At 37.9% G+C, this 23,152-nt stretch overlaps 1 protein-coding gene across 1 annotated transcript in view; it reads right to left on the bottom strand.

Annotated features, from left to right (window-relative positions):
- The window catches only part of JAK2 (Janus kinase 2), a 737,012-nt gene that overhangs the window by 599,232 nt on the left and 114,628 nt on the right, over window positions 1-23,152 (bottom strand). The window contains exon 2 of the mRNA XM_053702553.1: window positions 15,718-15,959. Within this exon, the coding sequence (XP_053558528.1) occupies window positions 15,718-15,937 (220 nt within the window). The 5' untranslated portion in view covers window positions 15,938-15,959. The remainder of the gene's footprint in view (window positions 1-15,717; window positions 15,960-23,152) is intronic.

Below are 23,152 nucleotides of genomic sequence, written 5' to 3'. Positions count from 1 at the left end.
TGAAGAAATAACTGCAGCCAATCAGCATCAACAGTGCTGAGGTCATGAACTCTTTCACTGTGATCTCATGAGATTTCACTAAACTCTCATGAGATTTCATAGTAAATTTCCTTAAAATTCATAGGGAAATAAGATGAGTGTGCATGAAGCACGCTCCCTTGCCTGTCCCGGGACAGACATACTGATTAGCTGCTTAAAGTCCTTTACAATGGAATATGAACACTTAGGACATTTTGAGGTAAAATAGTGTTTCAACATTTGGGTATCATGGCCCTTTATAAAATGTACTATAAATTTGAAATTCTGACGAAGTTTATTTGCATTGTACTTTTATTATGTATTTGTTAATTATGCAATTCTACTGTATTTAAAATGAGAGTCAACCATAGCGTTTTTGAAACGCTACGGTTAACTGTTGAAACAAATAAAGGGCACTTTCATTTATGAAGTATAAGATACTTCATGCAGAAAGTGCCTTTATTCGTTTCAACCGTTCCCAAAAAAATTTTTTGCTAAGAGGTGACGTTTTCACCTCTTAGTCAATAGCCATGCAGTAAATCTAGTTTGGCGCCCATGGGAGCCGGATTTAATGAAACTGCGGTGCATTTAAAACACAATTTTATATCCATTTAAAGAGATTGTGTAGTGGAAAAATTCAAGCAAGTCATTTTCAAAGTACTTGCCTGGAACTCACACAAGGATAAAATCCTGCTTGGGGGCAGCAGAGAACTGGTGGTCCAGAGCAGGAAAAATGAAAAGTCCAAAAGACAGCAGCACTCACCAATTTGTACAAATGTTCATATATTTATTGGAGTTTACCCATGGTACACAAATCAAGACAATGTTTCGGGCATGTTGCCCTTAGTCATGTCAAGAGCAGCAAATAGGCAGTAAGCGAATCAGCAGCAATGCCCACACAACCCCTCCAATCATTGGCTGTGATCAGTTTGGCAGCTGTAATGCTTGCAACTCCCATGTGAAACTATCCCTTTACACGGATAAACACATAGCACTTCACTCTAAGAAGTGCATAAATGTTTTTCCCAATGAATTAGATTGTGTAGATTTTACACATTTTTTTATTTTAAATGCGACTTACTAGTTTTATCATCTTTTTGTAAAGTTATAATGCTTTACTAACGTTTAAAAAAACCAAAATAATCATTGTACATAGATCATTAGTGTATATGAAGTCCCTCATTTTATTCATATACACAGAAAACCCAACAGTTAAAATTCATGTGGAAAAAGCCATCTAAAAAGTACAAAAGATCAGTGTCTGTATGATATACAAACTGCAGTATTGGTAACCAGTCTCCAACAGGAATTTTTTTTTTTTGGATAAAGAAAAAAAAACAAATATTTACAAACCTAAAAATAAAAGCATTAAAAAAATCCCCTACTGCCTCTTTTATATGCTTTCCATGGTCCTGGTTTTACATTTAGTTTATTAACCTTGAGTTGTTTGATTTGGTACACAAATCAGTAAGAGGTATTAAAGTGAATGTAACCTTTGAGGAATGTGTGCCCGATTTTTAAAAATCGTATTAAAAACAGAGGCACTTTCATTCATCAAAGTTTACATTTCAGCCGTTTTGTTAAAATACTTACCATCTCTTCATGAAGCCGACCAGCGATTCCCCCTCCTGCGCTCGTCTCTTCATACGTCAGAAATTAAGAATCCGTCTTCCTGGATTCTTCATTTCTGACGTATGAAGAGACGAGCGGCAGGCGGGGGAATCGCTGGTCGGCTTCATGAAGAGATGGTAAGTATTTTAACAAAATGGCTGAAATGTAAACTTTGATAAATGAAAGTGCCTCTGTTTTTAAAGGGACAGTATACACTCATTTTCATATAACTGCATGTAATAGAAACTACTGTAAAGAATAAGATTCACAGATACTGATATAAAAACCCAGTATAAAACTGTTTAAAGACTTACTTAGAAGCTCTCAGTTTAGCTCTGTTGAAATGGTAGTTGGAAAGCCCACTGCAAGTGGGAAATAAGACGCTCTCCCTTCTTTTGCATATGAAAAGACCCTTTACACAAACAGGAGCAAGCTGGAGAAGGTAGCTGACAGTATTCTCATAAAAAGTGAATGTCAATTTTAATGCTAAAGTGCCCGGTTTTTAAAAATTCGATTAAAAACAGGGGCACTTTAATTCATCAAGATTTACATTTCACTCGTGTTGTTAAAAATACTTACCTTTTAATCTTCACAGCAGCTCCAGCTTCCTCCGGTCGTTGCAAGCCATTTCTGACGTCAGAAATGATGGATAGGTCATCTTCCAACCACGGCTTCCCCGGGGGGAATCAGTGTCTGATTCAACGCTGTGATTGGAGGAAGCCGGATTTCTCATTTTAGACCTAGGAAGAGGCTTTGCGACGAGTGCAGGAAGCTGGAGCGGCTGTCAAGTTTAAAAAAGGTACGTTTTTTTTCTCAACAGGAGTGAAATGTAAATTTTGATTAATTAAAGTGCCCCTGTTTTTAATCGAATTTTAAAAAAACGGGCACTTTAGCATCAAAATTGACATTCACTTTAATAATAAGCAAAACTATACATTTAAAAAAAAAATAAAAAAAAACTTTATGGGCTATATAAATAGATCATCTACAAAACATTTATGCACAGAAAAAAATGAGTGTATAATGTCCCTTTAATAGGATTTTTAAGAACCGGGCACACATTCCTCAAAGTTTACATTTACTTTAAGAGTTGAAAAGTTATTAATTAAACCATCAAACTATAAAAATTATAACCATATGCTATAACCTGACTGATTATTAAACTTTATTTAGCAGGAGCCAAAAGAACGCTCACACAAAACTTCTATATTGTGGAAACTTTTTTCTAAAGTCCAACTTTTTTAAATGAACCACCATGTTGTAGTTTAATTCCACTCTGAGATGTGAAACAGTTGTGACGTTTTAATAATCATTATTATAATAACAATAATACATTTCTAAAGAGGGTTCAGAAAGTACTGATTATATCTGCTTAAATATTGTGTTTTGCATATAAAAGATTAGCAATCAAATGGACAGTAAACTAAAAATGAAACTTCAATGATGCCGATAAAACATGCAATTTTAAACAACTTTAGAATTATTTTTGTTATCTAATTTCCTTCATCCTTTTTGATAGCATACTTAGGTAGCCTCAAAGGCAGCAATGTACTACTGGGAGCTAGATGCTGACTGGTGGCTGCACATGCAGTATATGTATCTTGTCATTAGCTCACACTCACAGCAGTACATTGCTGCTTCTTCAACAAAGGATACAAAGAGAATTAAAACTGAAAATATAAGTAAATTGAAAAGTTGTTTAAAATTGTATTTTCTTTTATTTGAATGTCTCTTTAAAGTATTTGTGCATGAAAAAAATACGGTTAAGCAATGGATATTGAACTTACAGAACTTACAGACCAAGCCACATTTCTCTAAAACTGTAAAAAGATTATTCTATTGGACTTCATCAAATGCTTTTTCTGTGTCTATAGGTATCTTAGCAGCAGCCGATCATTTTTGCTCTCCCTTACAATCTTTATATGTTCCATCAACAAGCAAATGTTTCCAATATTTGTCATGGAGGTCCTACCATTCATAAAGTCTATTTGGGGTGGATTAATAAGATCTCCAATCACAACCTTAAGTTTATCTGCTATTATTGAAGCCATAATCTTGTAGTCCATATTTAATAAGGAAATGGGTCTGTATGCATCAATTGAATCAGGATCTCTACCTTTTTAAAAGGATCAACATAGTCATTACTCTTGGAAAATTCTTTGAGATTGCGCTTCCTTTAGTAAAATAGAAATTAAAAAGCTTAACCAAGGTAGGCACAACTTCCACGCTCAAGATGTTATAAAATTGCACTGGAAGTTGGTCTGGTCCCAGAGCTTTGTGACATGTCACCTTGCTTATAGAAATGCTAAAATCTTCTTCTGTACTCCAAGGCAGAACATGCTGTGATCTGAGATGTCATCTCAGAAAATGCAGCATGTCTGCAGAAAGAGTGGGGAACATGAGGGAACCATTAGCGCTTTCACTTTGAAGTGCTGCTCCCCAACAGGCTGTTCTCTTTAAACAGTGCTTTGCTCTGGCTGCATTGTGTACACAATGCAGCAACAGCAAAGCACTGTTTGAAGAGAACAGTCAAATACGGGGTAGCACTGCAAAGCAGCAGCACATTAATTGATAACTGCCTCTTTGTAACTGTTTCAACATAATATATAAAACTTTAAAATTTGTTTTATTCTCCAGTTATTCAGTATATTGCAATTGAGCTGGTGCTTTAGTATAACTGCCTAATTTAACATTGTATTTCATTTCAAAATGACCTGAAAAAAAATGATTAAAAAAATGTAATCACAGAAAATGGAAAAAAAAAGTTCTGCCTCTGGGCTTCTGTAATTAGGGAATTTAACTTAATTAACTTATCTTCTTTATCTCCCTGAGGGATCGCTATATTTTTCCAAAACGGATTCTTGGCAGTTTCATTTATCTTCCATGCTCTATAAAATTATTGATAAACCGTTTGGAATAACTTACAAATATCCTTCACTTGCGTATACCAATTCTGTTGAGAAATAATAGATTCTATAAAGTTGGTTTTCCTCACTGACTTTCTTATTCTTGCTAAGCATTTCCCTATCTTATTTCCATATTTCATATAATTGGCCTGAGATTTCATACTTTTATTATAAGACTGTTGAAGGAGAAAGGTGTCTCTTTCTACTTATGCTTGAACAAATCTATCCCAATCCCTCTTTGTGCCTGAGCACAGAAATTAAGTATAACTAGTTCTCAGTGGATTATTGTCTTGCATTTCTCTTTCCTTAGATTTCTTTCTTGAATCTACTCTTAAAGGGACACTGAGCCCAAATTTGTTTCTTTCTTGATTCAGATAGAGCATGCAAATTTAAGCACCTTTCTAATTTACTCCTATTATCAATTTTTCTTCGTTCTCTTGCTTTCTTTATTTGAAAAAGAAGGCATCTAAGCAATTTTTTTGGTTCAGGACCATGGAAAGCATTTGTTTATTGGTGGGTGAATTTATCCACCAATCAGCAAGAACAACACAGTGTGTTCACCAAAAATGGGCCGGCATCTAAACTTACATTCTTGCATTTCAAATAAAGATACCAAGAGAATGAAGACAATTTGATAATAGGAGTAAATTAGAAAGTTGCTTAAAATTGCATGCTCTATCTGAATCACGAAAAAAAAAATTGGGTTCAGTGTCCCTTTGATATCCCCATCTAAGTACTACCTCCGCTGTTTCCCAAAAATCTCTGCTTTCTCATTATAGTCTCAATTTACATATTCAAACCATTTATTCTTTAACATAGAGATAAAGGAGTCATTATTCATCATATAATTAGGGAACTAAAAATTGTTAGCCGTAATAAAACTCTGATAGTCTGCAATATGTATATATAGGGTAATGGGAGCATGATGAGAAATAGTAAATTGTTTAATATCTGCAGATAAATCTTTATAAATAAATCGATCAATCAATCAATTCTGGTCAAAGATCAGAATGTATTGGACTTACAAGTGTAATTCCTTTCAATTGGGTTATGTACTCTCCATACATCCCACACTCTGAGCCCAGAACTGAATTTCTCAAATAATTTTGCTTCTTTCTTTAAAAGGCTACCTAATAATCTATTTCTCGAACTCTTCCTATCAATTGGGAGTAATGTTGTCAGATTGAAGTCTCCTGCTATTATCAGATTGTGATCCATGAAATGCATGTGTTTACTTAGTAGGTCCATCCAAAATTCCTACTATATAATGTAAAGATAAACCCACTAACTTCTTTCCAACTTATCACACACTTTATCTACAACTTTAAAATCCAGTTTCTTATTTATTAAAATTGCTACTCCATTTTTTCTCCCATGGAACAGAGTGGCACACATCTCTATATCTGTGTTGTATTTCCCGAGTTGTTTTAGGATCACCTTTCTCTTTATGGGAGAGGTGACGTCACCTATCTTCCATGAGATAAAACTAAGAAACTCAACCATTACATTTGCTCAAAGGGTGATCAAAAATAGGGAGCGTTAGGGGTGGGAAAAGGAGAGAGAGAGGGAGAGAAACCCCCCCACCTCAAATAGATGCCCATCCCCACATAATCAAAATTGAATGTTCTTTATTAGAACAAATTTTCTAAACTGATTAACATTTAAGTGCTCACTGAACTTGGCCTTAAAAAAATATTTGCTTTATCAGCTCCTTAAAATGTTTTGACACTATCTTCAAGTCCTAATCTTAAAGGGACACTGTACCCAAAAAAATTATTTCGTGATTCAGATTGAGCATGAAATTTTAAGCAATTTTCTAATTTACTCCTATTATCAAATTTTTTTCATTCTCTTGGTATCTTTATTTGAACTGCAAGAATGTAAGTTTAGATCCCGGCCCATTTTTGGTGAACAACCTGGGTTGTCCTTGCTGATTGGTGGATAAATTCATCCACCAATAAAAAATTGCTGTCCAGAGTACTGAAACCAAAAAAAAAAGCTTAGATGCCTTCTTTTTCAAATAATGATAGCAAGAGAAAGAAGAAAAATTGATAATAGGAATAAATTAGAAAGTTGCTTAAAATTGCATGCTCAATCTGAATCACGAAAGAAATTTTTTGGGTACAGTGTCCCTTTAAAGGGATACTAAACCCAAATTTTTTCTTTCATGAGTCAGATAGAGCATGCAATTTTAAGCAACTTTCTAATTTATCCTATTATCATTTTTCTTTGTTGTTTTGCTATCTTTATTTGAAAAAGCAGGAATCTAAGCTTAAGAGCAGGCCCATTTTTGGTTCAGCACCCTAGATAGCGCTTGCTGATAGATGGCTACTGTAGTTTGATCATTGAATGCTGTAAAAACACTAAGCAGAAAATGTTCTCACGTGCTCTAAATAAAAGTCACCTATGTATATAAATCTAAAGTTTCTTTTTTTCCCAATAGAGTGGATTGCATCACTTATTACTAGGAGCCCATTTATGGCTTTGACTATTACACAAGAAGTGGTACCCATTAAATTTACAATGATCAACCAGTCTGGTCCATAAAGAAAAATGGTCTAGCTGTGGCTTCTCATTTGTGATGTTTAGTGATTGTACTTGATACTAATGCTAATAACATCCTTTTTATGGAGGGGAAAATATATAAAATAATAAATTAAAAATGAAAGAGCTATCAGGTTTTATAATGTTTTGAAAGTCAAAATTAAACTTTCAGAATTTAGATAGGGTACACAGAAAAATGTGCACAATATTTTATATGCACACTTTCTGAAGCACCAGCTGTGCAAAATGTCAAAGTATATACGTATTTGCATTTTGTTATTGGCTGGCTGTCACATGGTGCAGAGGGAGGGAACATGGAAGTAACTGAAATTTGTTAGAAAAACATTTTACTAATCATTTGTAATGCTTATGCATGGTCTTATTATGTATTTGTTGATTATTCAATTCTACTGTATTTAATGGTCATTTGACAACCATTTTTAAGAAAAAAATGTTTTACAAATGCACTCCTAGTACTATCTTGTTAACTACTAGCACAAATTAAGTTTCCATTTTGTGTTGCTGCTGTATCACTTTCAGGGTTTTTTCCCTGCTTTGTTTGCCATGTGCTGCCGGCAGCCATTTTACTCACCTCTCTTGCCGACTCTGGTGCATACTGTGTGATGCTGCTCATTTCCTGCACTTCCTTTTATGGCCAGACTGGTGTACATCATCAGTGTGAGACAGGATGCAGTCTCAGAATTGTGATGTCATCACTTATTATTTAAAGGGCCTCTGTTCAGTATGCTTTGCCCTTGCGTTGTCTCAGACCTGTTTGTGAGAGCTCCTATGTATTACCTGGCTGTCTGACGCCCCTCCTGGTTCCTGATCCCTGGCTTGTTTCTGACTCTGCTGTTCTCCTTGTTCTTGATTCCGGCTCGTCTGACTATTCGCTTTGGCTCCTGACCCGGCTTGTCAGACTACCAGCTCTGGTTTTGATACCTAAGCTTGTTATTTGTTTTGTGGACTTTTTATTATTTTTTGCTATTAATAAAGGTGTGATTATTTTTGCACTTCTCGTCTCAGTCTGATTCCTGGCACCCTGACATTACGCAAGGGACATGAATCCTGATGGTGCTTATAATCCACCTTTACCTGCCATAATTTCCAGGATAGATGAACAGGATCACCGCTTGGATCAATTTGCACTAGCCCTGCAAACCCTGCTGACTCACACTGCACATATGGACCAAAGTGTCCCGCAAGTTATGGCTGCTGCACCTAGTCCTACCAGGGAGCATGTCCGGTTCTGCACCTCTACCTCAGCGATATGGAGGCGATCTTATTCAGTGCAGAGAGTTTTTGAACCAGGAGGGCATTTACTTTGAGATGTTACCTCAGGCGTTTCCCTCTGACAGAGCTAAGGTGGGATTTCTCATCTCGTTACTCTCTGACACAGCTCTTGCCTGGGCTAATCCCTTGTGGGAGACTAAAAAACCTGTGATTTCAAATTACCCTGAATTTGTGGCCTCCTTTCGAAGGGTATTTGAAGTTCCGGCTCGCTCCTCCTCTGCTGCTAAACGACTCATGTCCATTCAGCAAGGTACAAGATCTGTTACTCAGTATGCCATTGAGTTCCGTACGCTTGCTGCAGAGGTAGGTTGGAACAATGAAGCCCTTGTTGCCGCCTTCTTTCATGGGCTCTCTGAAGCGATTAAAGACGAAGTTGCTGCCAGAGATTTACCAAAAGATCTTGAGGCATTGGTGTCTTTTGATCCTAATTGACATCAGACTAAGTGAGAGGTCCTCTTTCAAGGAGCGCTTGCGGAAGCCACCTGTTCTGTTGTCTCCTACATGTTCGTTCCCACCCATGCCTCCCTCTCCTCCCATGCCTCCTGGTCCTGAGTCACCAGGTACTGCTGAGCCGATGCAGTTGAGATTCACGCGTCTCTCTGCGGCGGAGGGGGCCTTTAGGAGGAGGGAGGGGCTCTGCCTCTATTGTGGGTTACAGGGCCACCTTTTGAAGTCTTGTCCTACACGGCCGGGAAATGCTCGCACCTAAGGTCCTGTCGGGGGCAGACCTTGGGTGGTTTATCTTCGTCCCCGGAACCGCTTAAGGAGAAAACTTTGGTCATGGTTGTCCTTTCCTAGGTAGACTCCTCCATAGTCACCGAGGCTCTTGTTGACTCCGGTGCTGCGGGCTATTTAATTGACAGTGCTTTTGTATCAAAGCACTCCATTCCTGTTTTGCCTCGGTCCGTTCCACTTGCTATTGAGGCCATTGATGGCAGGCCCCTTCAGCCCGCACTTGTTACTCACAAAACTGTTCCATTATCCATGGCTGTTGGGGTTCTCCATTTTGAAACCCTCCAGTTCCAGGTGATAAACTCTCCGCATTTTCCGGTTGTTCTGGGTTATCCCTGGCTCCAAAAGCACAATCCCATTCTCGACTGGTGAAGGTCCGAAATTTTGTCGTGGTCTCTGCAATGTATTTCCACTTGTCTTCAGAAACCAGTTAAAGTCTTGTGCACTTCTTCGGTATCCCAATTGCCAGAGGAGTACCGAGAGTTCCTTGACGTTTTTGACAAGGTGCGTGACGGTACGTTGCCTCCTCACCGGTCTTACGATTGTGCCATAGAACTGCAACCCGGAGCCATTCCTCCTTGGGGCCGGGTTTACCCTCTGTCTGTTGTGGAGAATTGTGCTATGGAGGAGTATTTTGCCGATGCTCTGTCGCGGGGGATCATCCGCAAATCCTGCTCTCCTGCAAGGGCTGGCTTCTTCTTTGTGAAGAAAAAGGATGGCGAGTTAAGACCATGCATCGATTATAGGGGTCTTAATCGTCTTACCATTAAGAATGCTTACCCTATTCCGCTCATTACGGAACTCTTTGACCGCCTCAAGGGAGCTACGGTCTTTACTAAACTTGATTTGAGAGGAGCGTACAATCTCGTTAGGATCAAGGAGGGCCACGAATGGAAAACAGCATTTAACACCAGGAGCGGGCATTATGAGTATCTTGTAATGCCCTTTGGCCTATGTAATGCTCCTGCTGTTTTCCAGGAATTTATTAATGATTTCCTACGAGATATGTTGCAACAGTGTGTTGTGGTGTACTTAGACGACATCCTCATACACTCACCCACACTTGAGGCTCATTGTTCTGATGTTACACGGGTTCTTCAGAGACTATGTGAGAATGGTCTATTTTGGAAACTTGATAAATGTGAGTTCCATCAGACTCAAGTAACCTTCCTAGGTTATATTATCTCAGTTGCAGGGTTCTCCATGGATCCTGACAAGTTATCTGCCGTTCTGCAGTGGCCTCGCCCAGTTGGTCTTCTATTCAACGTTTTTTGGGCTTCGCCAATTACTATAGAAAGTTTATTAAAAACTTTTCTTCCTTGGTTAAACCTATCACAGACATGACCCGTAAAGAGAATGATCCACTCCATTGGTCACCTACTGCCATTAAGGCCTTTGATAGTATTAAGACTGCCTTTGCTGCCTCTCCAGTTCTGGCTCATCCTAACCCTGTCCTGCCTTTCGTTCTTGAGGTCGATGCGTCTGAGACTGGAGTAGGTGCCTTGCATCCGTGTGGTTTCTTTTCTAATATATTGTCTCTAGCGGAGTGCAATTATGAAATTGGCGACAGGGAATTACTGGCCATAATTTTGGCACTCAAGGAATGGAGGCATCTTCTCGAGGGTACTAGCGTGCCTGTGCTCATTCTTACTGACCACAAGAATGTAACTTATCTATCTGAAGCAAAACGTTTGTCGCCCCGACAGGCCAGATGGGCGCTATTTTTGTCTCCGTTTAATTATGTGGTCTCCTACCTGCCTGGAAGTAAGAATGTTAGGGCCGATGCCCTCTCTCGACAATTTTCGCCTCTGTCCAAGGAGAAGTCTGTACCTACTCCAGTTATACCTCCTGACCATATTTTGGCTACCATACGTACTAATTTAACTTCTCCCTTGGGAGGAGGAGATCCTGGCTGCACAAACCAATGTGCCTCCTGAGAAACCTAGTGGTAAGTATTTTGTTCCTGTGAATCTTCGAACTAAACTTTTGAACACTTATCACTATCCTAAAGCCGCAGGTCACCCAGGCAAGAACCAAATTATTTGGTCTGTCACTCGACAATACTGGTGGCCAGGTCTTCGTTCTGATGTTGCCTCCTGCTCAGTATGTGCACAGAATAAGACTCCTCAATGTCTTCCTGTGGGTCTTCTTCAACCTATTGCTAATGTGAGCGCCCTTGGACACATCTATCCATGGACTTCATTGTTGAGCTCCCTCTTTCCAATGGCAATACTGTTATCCTTATGGTGGTTGACCGTTTTTCTAAAATGTCACATTGCATTCCCTTGAAGAAGTGGCCTACCGCTCAGGAGCTTGCTTTAATTTTTGCCCGGGAGGTCTTCCGTTTACATGGGTTACCTAAGGAGATAGTGTCGGACCGGGGTAGCCAGTTTGTCTCCAGATTTTTGCGTTCCTTTTGTGCTCAAATGGGGATCCAGCTTTCCTTCTCTTCGGCATATCATCCTCAATCCAATGGGGCTGTGGAATGGTCTAATCAAGCTCTGGAACAGTTCCTCCGTTGCTATGTCTCAGATCACCACAATAATTGGTCTGAACTGTTACCTTGGGCAGAGTTTGCTCGTAATAGTGCTAATAATGCTTCCTCCAAGTTATCCCCGTTCATGGCGAATTATGGGTTTCAACCATCCTTGTTGCCAGATTCATTCGTGTCTCAGGGTATTCCAGCTTAGGAGGAGCATCTCCAGCAACTCTGTTCCATGTGGGTGCAGATTCAGGATTGCCTTCATCGTTCTATGCAGCGCCAAACGTTCCAGGCCTATCGTAGGCGTCTTACCGCGCCTTCCTACCAGGTTGGTGAGAGAGTTTGGCTGTACTCCTGCAACTTGAACCTTTGTGTGCCTTCCAATAAACTGGCTCCCCATTATGTTGGTCCTTTTAAAATACTCCGATGGGTCAATCCTGTGGCCTACGCTCTTGACCTTCCGCCTGCAATGCGCATCTCCAATATTTTTCATGTCTCCCTCTTGAAACCATTGGTTTGTAATCGGTTTACCACTGTGTTGCCTTGCCCCCATCCTATCTTTGTTGACAACCATGAGGAGTATGAGGTCAGCAGCATTATTGACTCTCATATGTCCAGGGGCCGTGTACAGTATTTGGTTCACTGGAGGGACTACGGTCAAGAGGAGCGCTCATGGGTTCCCTCCTCTGAGGTTCATGCTCCCGCCCTCCTCCGTGCCTTCCATGCCCGTTTCCCCAATAAGCCTTTTGTCCTCCCGCGGGGGAGGGGTCGTTGAGGGGAGGGTACTGTCAGGGTTTTTTCCCTACTTTGTTTGCCATGTGTTGCTGGCAGCCATTTTACTCACCTCTCTTGCTGACTCTGGTGCATACTGTGTGATGCTGCTCATTTCCTGCACTTCCTTTTATGGCCAGACTGGTGTACATCATCAGTGTGAGACAGGATGCAGTCTCAGAATTGTGATGTCATCACTTATTATTTAAAGGGCCTCTGTTCAGTATGCTTTGCCCTTGCGTTGTCTCAGACCTGTTTGTGAGAGCTCCTGTGTATTACCTGGCTGTCTGACGTCCCTCCTGGTCCCTGATCCCCGGCTTGTTCCTGACTCTGCTGTTCTCCTTGTTCCTGATTCCAGCTCATCTGACTACTGGCTTTGGCTCCTGACTCGGCTCGTCAGACTACGAGCTCTGGTTTTAATTCCTGGCTTGTTATTTGTTTTGTGGACTTTTTATTATTTTTGCTATTAATAAAGGTGTTATTATTTTTGCACTTCTCGTCTCAGTCTGATTCCTGGCACCCTGACAATCGCAAATCCATCTAATCTTTAGCAGTTTAAAATCAGAGTAAAGATTTATTAGGATAAATGTTTAGCTTAAAAGGATACTAAACCCAATTTTTTTCCTTCACGACTCTGAGCATAAAATTTTGAGCAACTTTCTAATTTACTCCCATTATCAATTTGTATTCGTTCTCTTGCTATCTTTATTTGAAAAGGCAGGAATTTAAGCTCAGGAGCCGGGCCATTTTTTGTTCAGAATCCCTGGATATCGCTTGCTGATCGGTGACTACATTTAACCACCAATCAGCAAGCGCAACCCAGGTGTTGAACCAAAAATGTCCTGGAGCTGGGACAGTACTCTAAGAACCATGACTGCTGGGCTGCTGGGATTTAGCAAACCCTTATCTAAGTAGAAACCTCAAGAAACACATAAACATGAGACTATATTTAAATTAAGTTATAAAAATGACATTGCACTGTATAGTTGGTTTATCTTTAAACTTTCATGATTTGGATAGGGAATACAATTTTAAACAACTTCTCAATTTACTTTTATCATAAAATTTGCTTTGTTCTCTATGTATTCTTTGTAGAAAGCTTATGAGGTAGGCTCATGTGCTAATTTTTAAGCCATTGAAGGCCGCCTCTTATTGCAGTGTCTTTTTACAGCTAGACAAGAGCAAGTTCATGTGTGTGATACAGATAACATAGTGCTCACTCCTGTGGAGTTACCAAGGAGTCAGCACTGATTCTGAGTCTGCAGATGTTTAGATACAAGGTCATCACAGAGTTAAAAAAGTATATTAATATAACCGTGTTGATTATGCAAAACTGGGGAATGGGTAATGAAGGAATTTACTTGAAAAATGTTATTGTTCAAAAAGATAGACTGTCCCTTTAATGTGTTTTCAATTACTTGTTATACCTGCTGCAGACTATAAAATCTATTTGGAAATTGCTTTATGAATGAAATAATGTTGAGAACGTAAAGGGAATATAAAGTCAAAATTAAACTTTCATGATTTGCATAGAGCATGCATTTTAAACAAATTTCCAATTTACTTCTACTGCCAAATTAGTTTTGTTGCTTTGGCATCCTTTGTTAAAAAGTCAGCTCATGAGCAACAAAGTGCTTCTAGTTGCTAGCTCGTCACATCTGGTGACTCAATGAGAAAGGCAAATAAGTACCAATCACCAGCTAGCTCCCAGTAGTGCATTGTTGCCCCTGGGCCCACCTACATTGCATACAAAGCAGATTTGATAATACAGGTAGAAAACCTTTTATCCAAAATGAGTGGGACCAGAAAAGGTTTGGATTTTGGAATAGATTGGATTTTGGAATATTTGCATCATATTTGCATCTGCATCTGGATAATACAGCTTATACATACAACCTAACGGTAGCTTTATATCGTTTTAACACTTTTGTTTACATAATACCATCGGAAAAGATAGTGCACCGCTGTAATCAGAAAAGTAATATTTGATTTAAGTAAATATAGACTATTATTTACATTCTAGAACAAAAAAAGCAACAACAACAAGGAGACAGGCACAAGATTGTGACTTACAGGTGGGGGGAAATGTTTTTTTTATTTTATTTTAAAAAAAATTAAAAAGTTTGGAGTTCAGAATAAGTTTGGATTTTGGAATTCCGGATTTGGGGATTTGTAGATAGTTGTTTAAAATTGCATGCTCAATCTGAACTGTGAAAGTTTAATTTTGACTGCATTTAAATCACGTTCAAAATGCAAAAGAAATCTATAAACATAAAACCCCTGCACAATATGGTGTATAATTAATGTACACTCCTCATCATCCTTTCAGGCCTACGGTGTCCATTTTAGGACATCCTTGCTTCCTCCTCCATCATTTAAAACCGTAAAAGTGTACTTGTTTCTTTTAGAAAAAGCTTAGCAATTGATTTGTGATGAAGATTCCTGAGTTTAAAGTGTTTACAGTACATCACTATGTGATATTTCCTTTTAACTTGACACAAAGTCTTGTTTTGTGTATTTAACGGTGGGGTGATCTCTTAATTTTGTTTACTGTGTGAACAAACATTGTGAAACATTTATTTAAAAATACAAAAGCTAAAATGTAACACTTCCTGTTACAATATTATGACTTGAATAGATAAAACATATTCTAAAACTTAGCAATAACACAATATGTCTATATCTTCCATATTTCTAGCAAATTAAAGTGATATGAAAAACAAAATTAAACTTTCAAACAGAGACTTTTTACTTCTGTTATCAAATATACTTTGTTCTTTTTGTATCCTTTGTTGATCAACATACCTAGGCAGGCCCAGAAACAGAAATGCTGTAGCCAGCTGGTGATTGGCTACTACGCACATACACCTCATGTCATTGGCTCTTCAGAGTGGTTCAGCTAGTTCCCAGTAGTGCGTTGCTGCTCGTGAGCAACTATGTGGTTAATCCCATTGCAAGCAACAGTACTATAATAAAATGCTCATACACAGAGCATTTTCTTTTTTCACATTTACGTCTGTTTAATATAAACAATTTCCAAAGATGTTGGAAATAAACTTTCATTGGAAAGCACAGCTTTGAGGACAAATTTCTGAATAAAAGAAACAAATATTTTTTTTTTAAAAAAAAAGGTCTCATCCTTATGCAAATTATTTAATGAAACTTGCTAATATCAAATATTCTAGAACAAAAAAAAAAATGACACATACATTGAAAAGCCAAGACAGATAACAAAACATTTGAAAATTCCATTTATTCTAGCAGGCTATTTTATACTTTGTCTCCATGACTAGCGAGAAAATCCTTTTTATTAACAAAACGCATCACAATGCACACAAAACAAACATAAATAGATCTTACCACATGCTTTAGAAGCTGTAACACAGATCTCTTCAGCAACATACTCTCCTGGTGGCAATACTAGATTATGCCCATCAGATTTCCCAGCAGCATAATACAGGTAAATACAAAATCCTGATTCACTTGGCTTTGAAGTAGTTGAGTTCAAGTTGACTTCTCCCTCAGACGGAACAGCTGGGGCTGTAGGTTCATCCATTTCAGTCATGGTGAGGCAAGCCATTACATTATTCCATGAGAGCTGCCTAAAAAAGACAAACAGCACAATAGGTTAACTTATATCCGTCTCAACAAACTCCATGTAAATGAAAAAGAAATACTATTATTGTAATCAAAATAATGAATACAGCTACCTTTTCATACTATGCATGTAAAAAGAATAAAAGAAAATAATAAGAATGCATAAAAAACAGTCATAATTATTGTCTATAATGGAGACAGGACAATACGATCAGGTCACTAAGGAGAATAAATAAGTTACATGATGAAGAGATGATCATTCCAATGCAGCCAAACATATAATGGTTTCTCAACTCTTTCTTACTTTTAAGCATTTTCTTTTTAAACATGTACCTCTTTTTTTTTTTTCTTTTTTTCAATGAGCATGCTTTTAAAAGAATTTTTTTGCAAAAAAAAATTCTAAAAATGGCAGGAAAAATGCCACCTGGAATGCAAAAAAAAATACATGGCAGCACACTTTTTCTAAATTCTACCATTTTTATTTTTTTGCTTTTTCAGAAGCAGGTTTTGGTGATTGTTAAGTCCTCTAGGACCTTAACTGATAAATTCATTTTTTTCATGGTGGTGAGAGTCCACAATCCATTACGCACGGGATTCACTTCCTAAGCCACTAGTATGCAAACCGTACATATAGCCAAGAAAGAAAAAAGTAAAGAGAGATAGGAAAGGACAAAGTAGGGAAAAGCAGAGATGCAAAATAGTAATATTTCCAAAATTGCAAATCTTAATAAAATTAGGCAGGGTTCATGGATTCTCAACACCTCATGAAATGAATTAAATTTATGAGGTAAGGTCCTAAAGGACTTTATTTCCAAAAGGCGCTTCCGAAAAAGCAAAAATATCAAAATAGTAGAATTTCAAAAATGTGTTTAACAGAAGCTTTATTTTTGAATCCCAGGAATTAGAAACAGATCTGGTAGAGTGGGCTGTAATGTGTTATAGTGGCAGGAAACCTGCCTCCAAGTAAGTTTTATGAATTAGAAGCTTTAACAAAGAAGCTAAAGTAACAGCTGAGGCTTTTTAACCTTTACAAGGACCCGAGAAAAGAATTAAAAGATTAAAAGATGGTCTAAAATCCTTCAAAGATAGAAGGTAAAATATTTATACACTTACTAAATCCAAATTATGAAGAAAACATAATTTATACTTAACAATAAATTTCTTTCTGGATGAGGAGAGTCCATGGGTGTCCATCACATGTGGGATATATTTCTTGCCAGTTGCCACTAGTAGAAGATTCCACCCACCTCCTCTCCCCACTCAGTTTACGTATAGCTGAGCAGAGAAGAGAGATAGAAATAGGCAGGAAAGATAGAAAGCAAGGTTAAGAGGTGCAAATAAGAACTATTGCTTATCTAGTAAAAATGCGGACAGGTCCTATGGACTATCCTTATCCCAAAAGAAAGAAATGTATCCGTAAATATAAATTCTGTTTTCTTTCGTAAGATGAGAAGAGTCCATAGGTGTCCATAACACGTGGAATATAATACTCAAGCTGAGAGTCCTTGTTAATGACAGGTGGGACAAAATGATGGCAGTCCTTATTTGCCGAACACTGCAGCCTGAAGGACTTTCTGCCAAAAGCAACTCAGATGAAGAATAAATATCAAAAAGTAAAAACTTTAGAAAAAGTATGATTAGAAAACCAAGTTGCCGCCTTGCAAATCTGTTCCAAGGAGGTGACATTTTTGAAGGCCCAAGTAGTAGATACAGACCTAGTAGAATGAGCAGTTTTCCTGCAACCAATTAAGCCTTACAAATAGTTTGTTTTAGCCATGATGCTAAGGCCACCGCTGTAGTCATGACCTTTTCTGGGACCTGAAAATTGGACACACAAGCTAGAAGACTGATTAAAGTCTTTTAGTAGCCTGAAGATAGAATGTTAAAGCTCTGACAACAATTTACTGATTAATATTTTCTGAAGACACTACCTTCGATAGAAAATCATATTTAGTCTGGAGGACTGCTTTATCTTGATGATAAATCAAGAAGTGGTGATCATAAGAAAGGGCAAATAATTCAGAAACTCTTCTAGCGGAAGAAATGGGTAGAAGAAAGAGAACCTTCCATGACGACAACTTTAGGTCCAAGGATTTCATAGGTTCAAAGGGGGAACCTTTCAGAACAGAAAGCACCAGATTCAAATTACAAGGGGGAGAAATGGGTCTAATAAAAGGGCAAATTCTCACCATGCTTGGACAAAAGTTTGAACATCAGGTAATTTGGCCAGTTTTTTTGTGTGAAACAAAACCAATAATACCGAAATCTGACCCTTTGAAGAGCTAGCCGATAATCCATTCCCGATAGTCAATCTTGAAGGAACTGAAGAATTCTAGGGATTCTAAAAGATTTCCAAGAGAAACCTCTAGAAGAACACCAAAGAAAGTAAGCTTTCCAAATCTTATGATAAATTTACTGCATAACAGGCTTTCTGGCTTGCAGTAAAAGTAGCGATAATAGAGAAACCTTGGTTTTTTAGAACTAGTCCAACCTCCACGCCATCAAATTCATAGCTTTCAGATCCGGATGATACAAATGTCCTTAACACAGCAGATATTTCCTTAGGGGTAGAGCACATGAAGGAAGAGATGAAATCTGTATTAGGTCCGCATACCAAGTTCTGCTGGGCCATGCCGGAGCTATGAGAATTACAGAAGCCAATTCCGTTTGATTCTGGCAATGACTATTGGAAGAAGAACAAAAGGAGGACATAGATAGGACAGATGGAAGTTCCAAGGGCAGACTAGAGCATCTATCATGTGAGCCCTTGGATCTCTTGACCTGGCGCAATATACCGGAAGTTTGTGGTTCAATCTAGATGTCATGAAATCTATTTCTGGAAGATACAGCCTTCCCAAAATGTGAATGGACTATAGGTTGCAGTGGTTTTCCGCTGCCCAAGATACTTCAAGAGTCCCTCCCTGATGATTGATGTACACCAAGCTGTGACGTTGGCTGACTGGATTGAGAGAAACAAATTTGACGAGGAGCACTCAAAAGCGCATGATAAAACTTGACTTTTATTAGTATCCAAAATTAAAACATATCTGTAAATCCTTAGCAGCAAAGTCGGAATGGTGGTCGGGGTGTCCCCTGGACCTGCTGACGCGCTTCGGCCTTGTGGCCGTAGCTACTATTCCCAGAGAGGTCTAATGTTTATACAGATTTCTGATTTGAATTGGGCTTTTTGGTCTGTTTGTTTTTAGACCAAGAAGATCCTGGTTTCTAGGAAGGGTTGGAGCATTCAGACTTCTAGTTGGAGGGGACTTTTGATCTCTAGATACTGAAAGGAACAAAAACAATTTATTTGTTTGTTTGTACTTCCCCTTAGATTTCTTGTCCGGAGAAAGAAAATAACTCTTTCACCCAGAGACAGTTTTTATAATAGAATCCAATTCTGATCCAAAAAGCATCTACCCTTCAAAAGGGGACTGATAATAGCCTATTCTTAGAAACCATGTCAGCGGACCAAGATTTAAGCCATAAAGTTCTCCTTAAGACAACAGCAATGGACATATTTTTAACATCAATTTTGATGATCTCAAAGACTGCATCACAAATAAAATCATTAGCCATTTTAAGAACTTTAATGCATTTGGCAATATCCTCAGAAGATAGATCAGAAACCATCTGAGAAAGAGAATCACCCCAGGACTCTCCAGAAGCCACACGAGTGATTGAAACTGCAGGTCTAAGCTGAAGAGCCTATTGGGAGAATAATTTCCTAAGCAAGGACTCAGATTTATGATCCATTGGATCCCTAAACGAAGAACTGTCCTCCATAGGAATAGTAGTGTGTCTAGCCAAGGTGGAAATAGCTCCATCAACCTTAGAAACTACTTCCCAGGCTACATTTTTTATTAACCTGATTAAATGTGCAAAAGGAACGCCTGGTTTCTTTCATTCTTTGGCTATATAGTCTGCAACCAAGTCTGGTGCTTCAAAAGCCTTAGGCATATTAGGCAGAGCTTTAAAAACTTTATTCAACTTATTTACAGGTTAGGAATCCTCTGGATTCGGTTCTCATAGTTGCAAGGTATTCAACATTTTCTGAAGTAGGCATTGGACATGTTCCACTTTAAATCTAACATGGAATCAGCCTTAGGCTCAGACATAGGATCAAGGTCCTCAGAGGACCACCCTCAGAACACTTAGACATACTCAGCTGAGTCAGAGCTTTGTAAGGTTGGTGGTAACTGAGCCTGGGGGATAGGACCCTGCGTATTATCGATAGTGTGAGGTAAATCTCCTGTATTTACTGGTCCTTTAAATATATTTTTATGATCTATAACACACAAACACAAATTATTGAAACATTTTAATCAAGAGCCTACCTGTGTATCTCTTTTATTATACCTGCCAGATAACAGCCACATTCGGCGGACAGGGGCGTACATACACGCTCCTGTCTGCTGCAGCTCGCATCTGGCAGGCTGAATTCTGCTGCCGGAATTCAGCATTGCACAAGAATGCAATTTTGGGCTCTTGTGCAATGCCGCCCTCTGCCCGTGCACAGCCAATCACGCACGGGCAAGAGCTGTCAATCTTCCTGGTTGGAAGAGACCAGGGAGATTGAAATTCACCACCTAAGAGGTGGCGAAGAGGTTAGGGAAGCATGACCGCTGCTGCATAAATACAAACTGCAGGTTCTCTTGTGAGAACCTGCAGTCATAGGAGGGCGAAGGCTGGCGAAAGCCTTTGATAAATCAACACGATTGTATGAAGATTTTCAAGTGTTGCTCTTTTATGTTTATTAGGCTCGTAAAAAGTGTGGACTGTTTTTTGTTTTTCTTTCTGCAGTTGTATTAATTCCTGTTTGCGTCTATACTCTCTATTTGTATCATACCTCTTATAAAAACAGTGAGTAGAGTCTGAAATTTATGTATTATCTGAATGTGAATTCGATATATAAAGGAAGATATTTTTAATGTTTATTTTATTAAAGAGCCAATTGCATTTGATATAGCAATGCCTGTGCATATTGAGGCTTTATATGTACGTATATGGTCCCCTTTATATAAACTAATATGCAATTACAAGACATTTTTATTGCAATTATTTTTCAAAAGCCAAACTCCACCCACCATTTGCTGTATATATGAAGGCGCAAATCTGTGCTTTAAACCACAAACAACAAGGCTAACCACAGTCATAATATTCATATAAAGATCTTTGTTTTGCAATCGTTATTTGATAAAGACAAAGACAATTAAGGAAATATATGTAGCAGCGTTAGCTTTGAGAAGTCAGCAGGGTAAATTTCAAGTTCGGAGAATTAGACATTGCTCAATTGTAAGAGCTAAATTTATATGAAAAAGGGAACAAAATAAAATAAAGAAAATATCCCGCAAAGTTGTTTGATTATATATAACTAAACATTTTATATAAAAATGATAAGGCAATTACTGTCATTTTAAGACTTTCAGCAAAGACTTAAAATCTTTGTTTTTCTTGAATTTCTGGAATGGTTTCAAGACGATGATAGAGAGGCTGAAATACATTTACTTGTTCTTGTTTTTTTCTGACAAATGATGTCTATTTCCACTCCCGCTGCATCATGTGACAGCTATCAGCCAATCCCAAATGCATACAAGTATTTTCTATGAATTATTGCACATGCTCAGTAGGAGCTGGTGACTCAAAAAAGTGTAAATATATAAAAAGATGGGGAACATTTTGTTAATGGAAGTTAATTGGAAAGTTTAATTTCTACCCTTTAAATAAAATAAAAAGTTGTGAGAACCTTGTTTTAAAAAACCCTGCAGCACATGCAGGCATTTTATATATATTTCAAAAACAGGAACTACAATATCTTTGAAATTATATATTCCTGGATTTTCAGGGTGGATTTTCTCCACATAGAAATGCTACATGTTGATAGGTTACTCAGGATAGTTTTTAGAGATTAGTACAGTACTGTACTTTTGACTGTATTGTTGTCTAAAAATACTTATGTAGCCTTATGGGAAACCTTCATTTTTTACAAACTTATAGGGACATTAAACCCAATTTTTAATTTCATGATTTAGACAGAGCATGACATTTTAAATAGCTTTCCAATTTCTTTATGTTACCTCATTTATTTTGTTCTCTTTGTATCCCATGTTGAAAAGTATACCTAGGTAGACTCAGAAGCTGCTGATTGGTGGCTGCAGATATATGCATATTGTCATTGGCTTTTTAGCTAACTCCCAGTAGTGCATTACTGCTCATTTAACAATGGATACCAAGAGAATAAAGCAAATTAGATAACAGAAGTAAATTGGAAATCAAGAAAAAAAAATGTTTGTTTTAGGTCCCTTTAATAACCAAAAAATAACAATTTACTTAAAATGTGAATATACCACATTTTAGGCAAATTCATTCAGTCATTTAAGAATTCTGAGTTTATAAAAATTACCATAGGCAACATGCACAAGTATTGATGGGTGGGTGTGTTACATAAAAACTTTTACCTACATGTTCAGAGTTTTGCAAGCATAAAAGAAGAAAAAAATAAATGTGCATTGTGTACATAATTGTTAGGTCTCAAACACCAAAGCCCGTCTTGAACTTGTCAAGTACCAGTCTAATTTGCTGGCCTCTGCATAAATCAAAAATCATTATATTATTTATTACTTTAGCCAGCAAATATATATTTGTTATATATTTAATTAAATCAGATTCCTTTGTTGGGTGATGTACTTAAAGGGATAGGAAAGTCAAAATTAAATTTGCATGATTCAGATAGAACATGTCATTTTACAATACTTTTAAATTCACTTCTATTTTTCAAATGTGCTTTGTTCTCTTTGTATCCCTTGTTGAAAACATAATTTATGCTTACCTGATAAATTTATTTCTCTTGTAGTGTGTTCAGTCCACGGGTCATCCATTACTTATGGGATATATTCTCCTCCCCAACAGGAAGTTGCAAGAGGATCACCCAAGCAGAGCTGCTATATAGCTCCTCCCCTCACATGTCATATCCAGTCATTCGACCGAAACAAGACGAGAAAGGAAAAACTATAGGGTGCAGTGGTGACTGGAGTTTTAATTAAAATTTAGAACTGCCTCAAAAAGACAGGGCGGGCCGTGGACTGAACACACTACAAGAGAAATAAATTTATCAGGTAAGCATAAATTATGTTTTCTCTTGTTAAGTGTGTTCAGTCCACGGGTCATCCATTACTTATGGGATACCAATACCAAAGCTAAA

The sequence above is a fragment of the Bombina bombina genome, chromosome 2 (assembly GCF_027579735.1).
Source record: "Bombina bombina isolate aBomBom1 chromosome 2, aBomBom1.pri, whole genome shotgun sequence".
Classification (NCBI taxonomy): domain Eukaryota; kingdom Metazoa; phylum Chordata; class Amphibia; order Anura; family Bombinatoridae; genus Bombina; species Bombina bombina.
The sequence above is the reverse complement of the archived record's forward strand: the minus strand, read 5'-3'. Positions and strand labels throughout refer to the sequence as shown.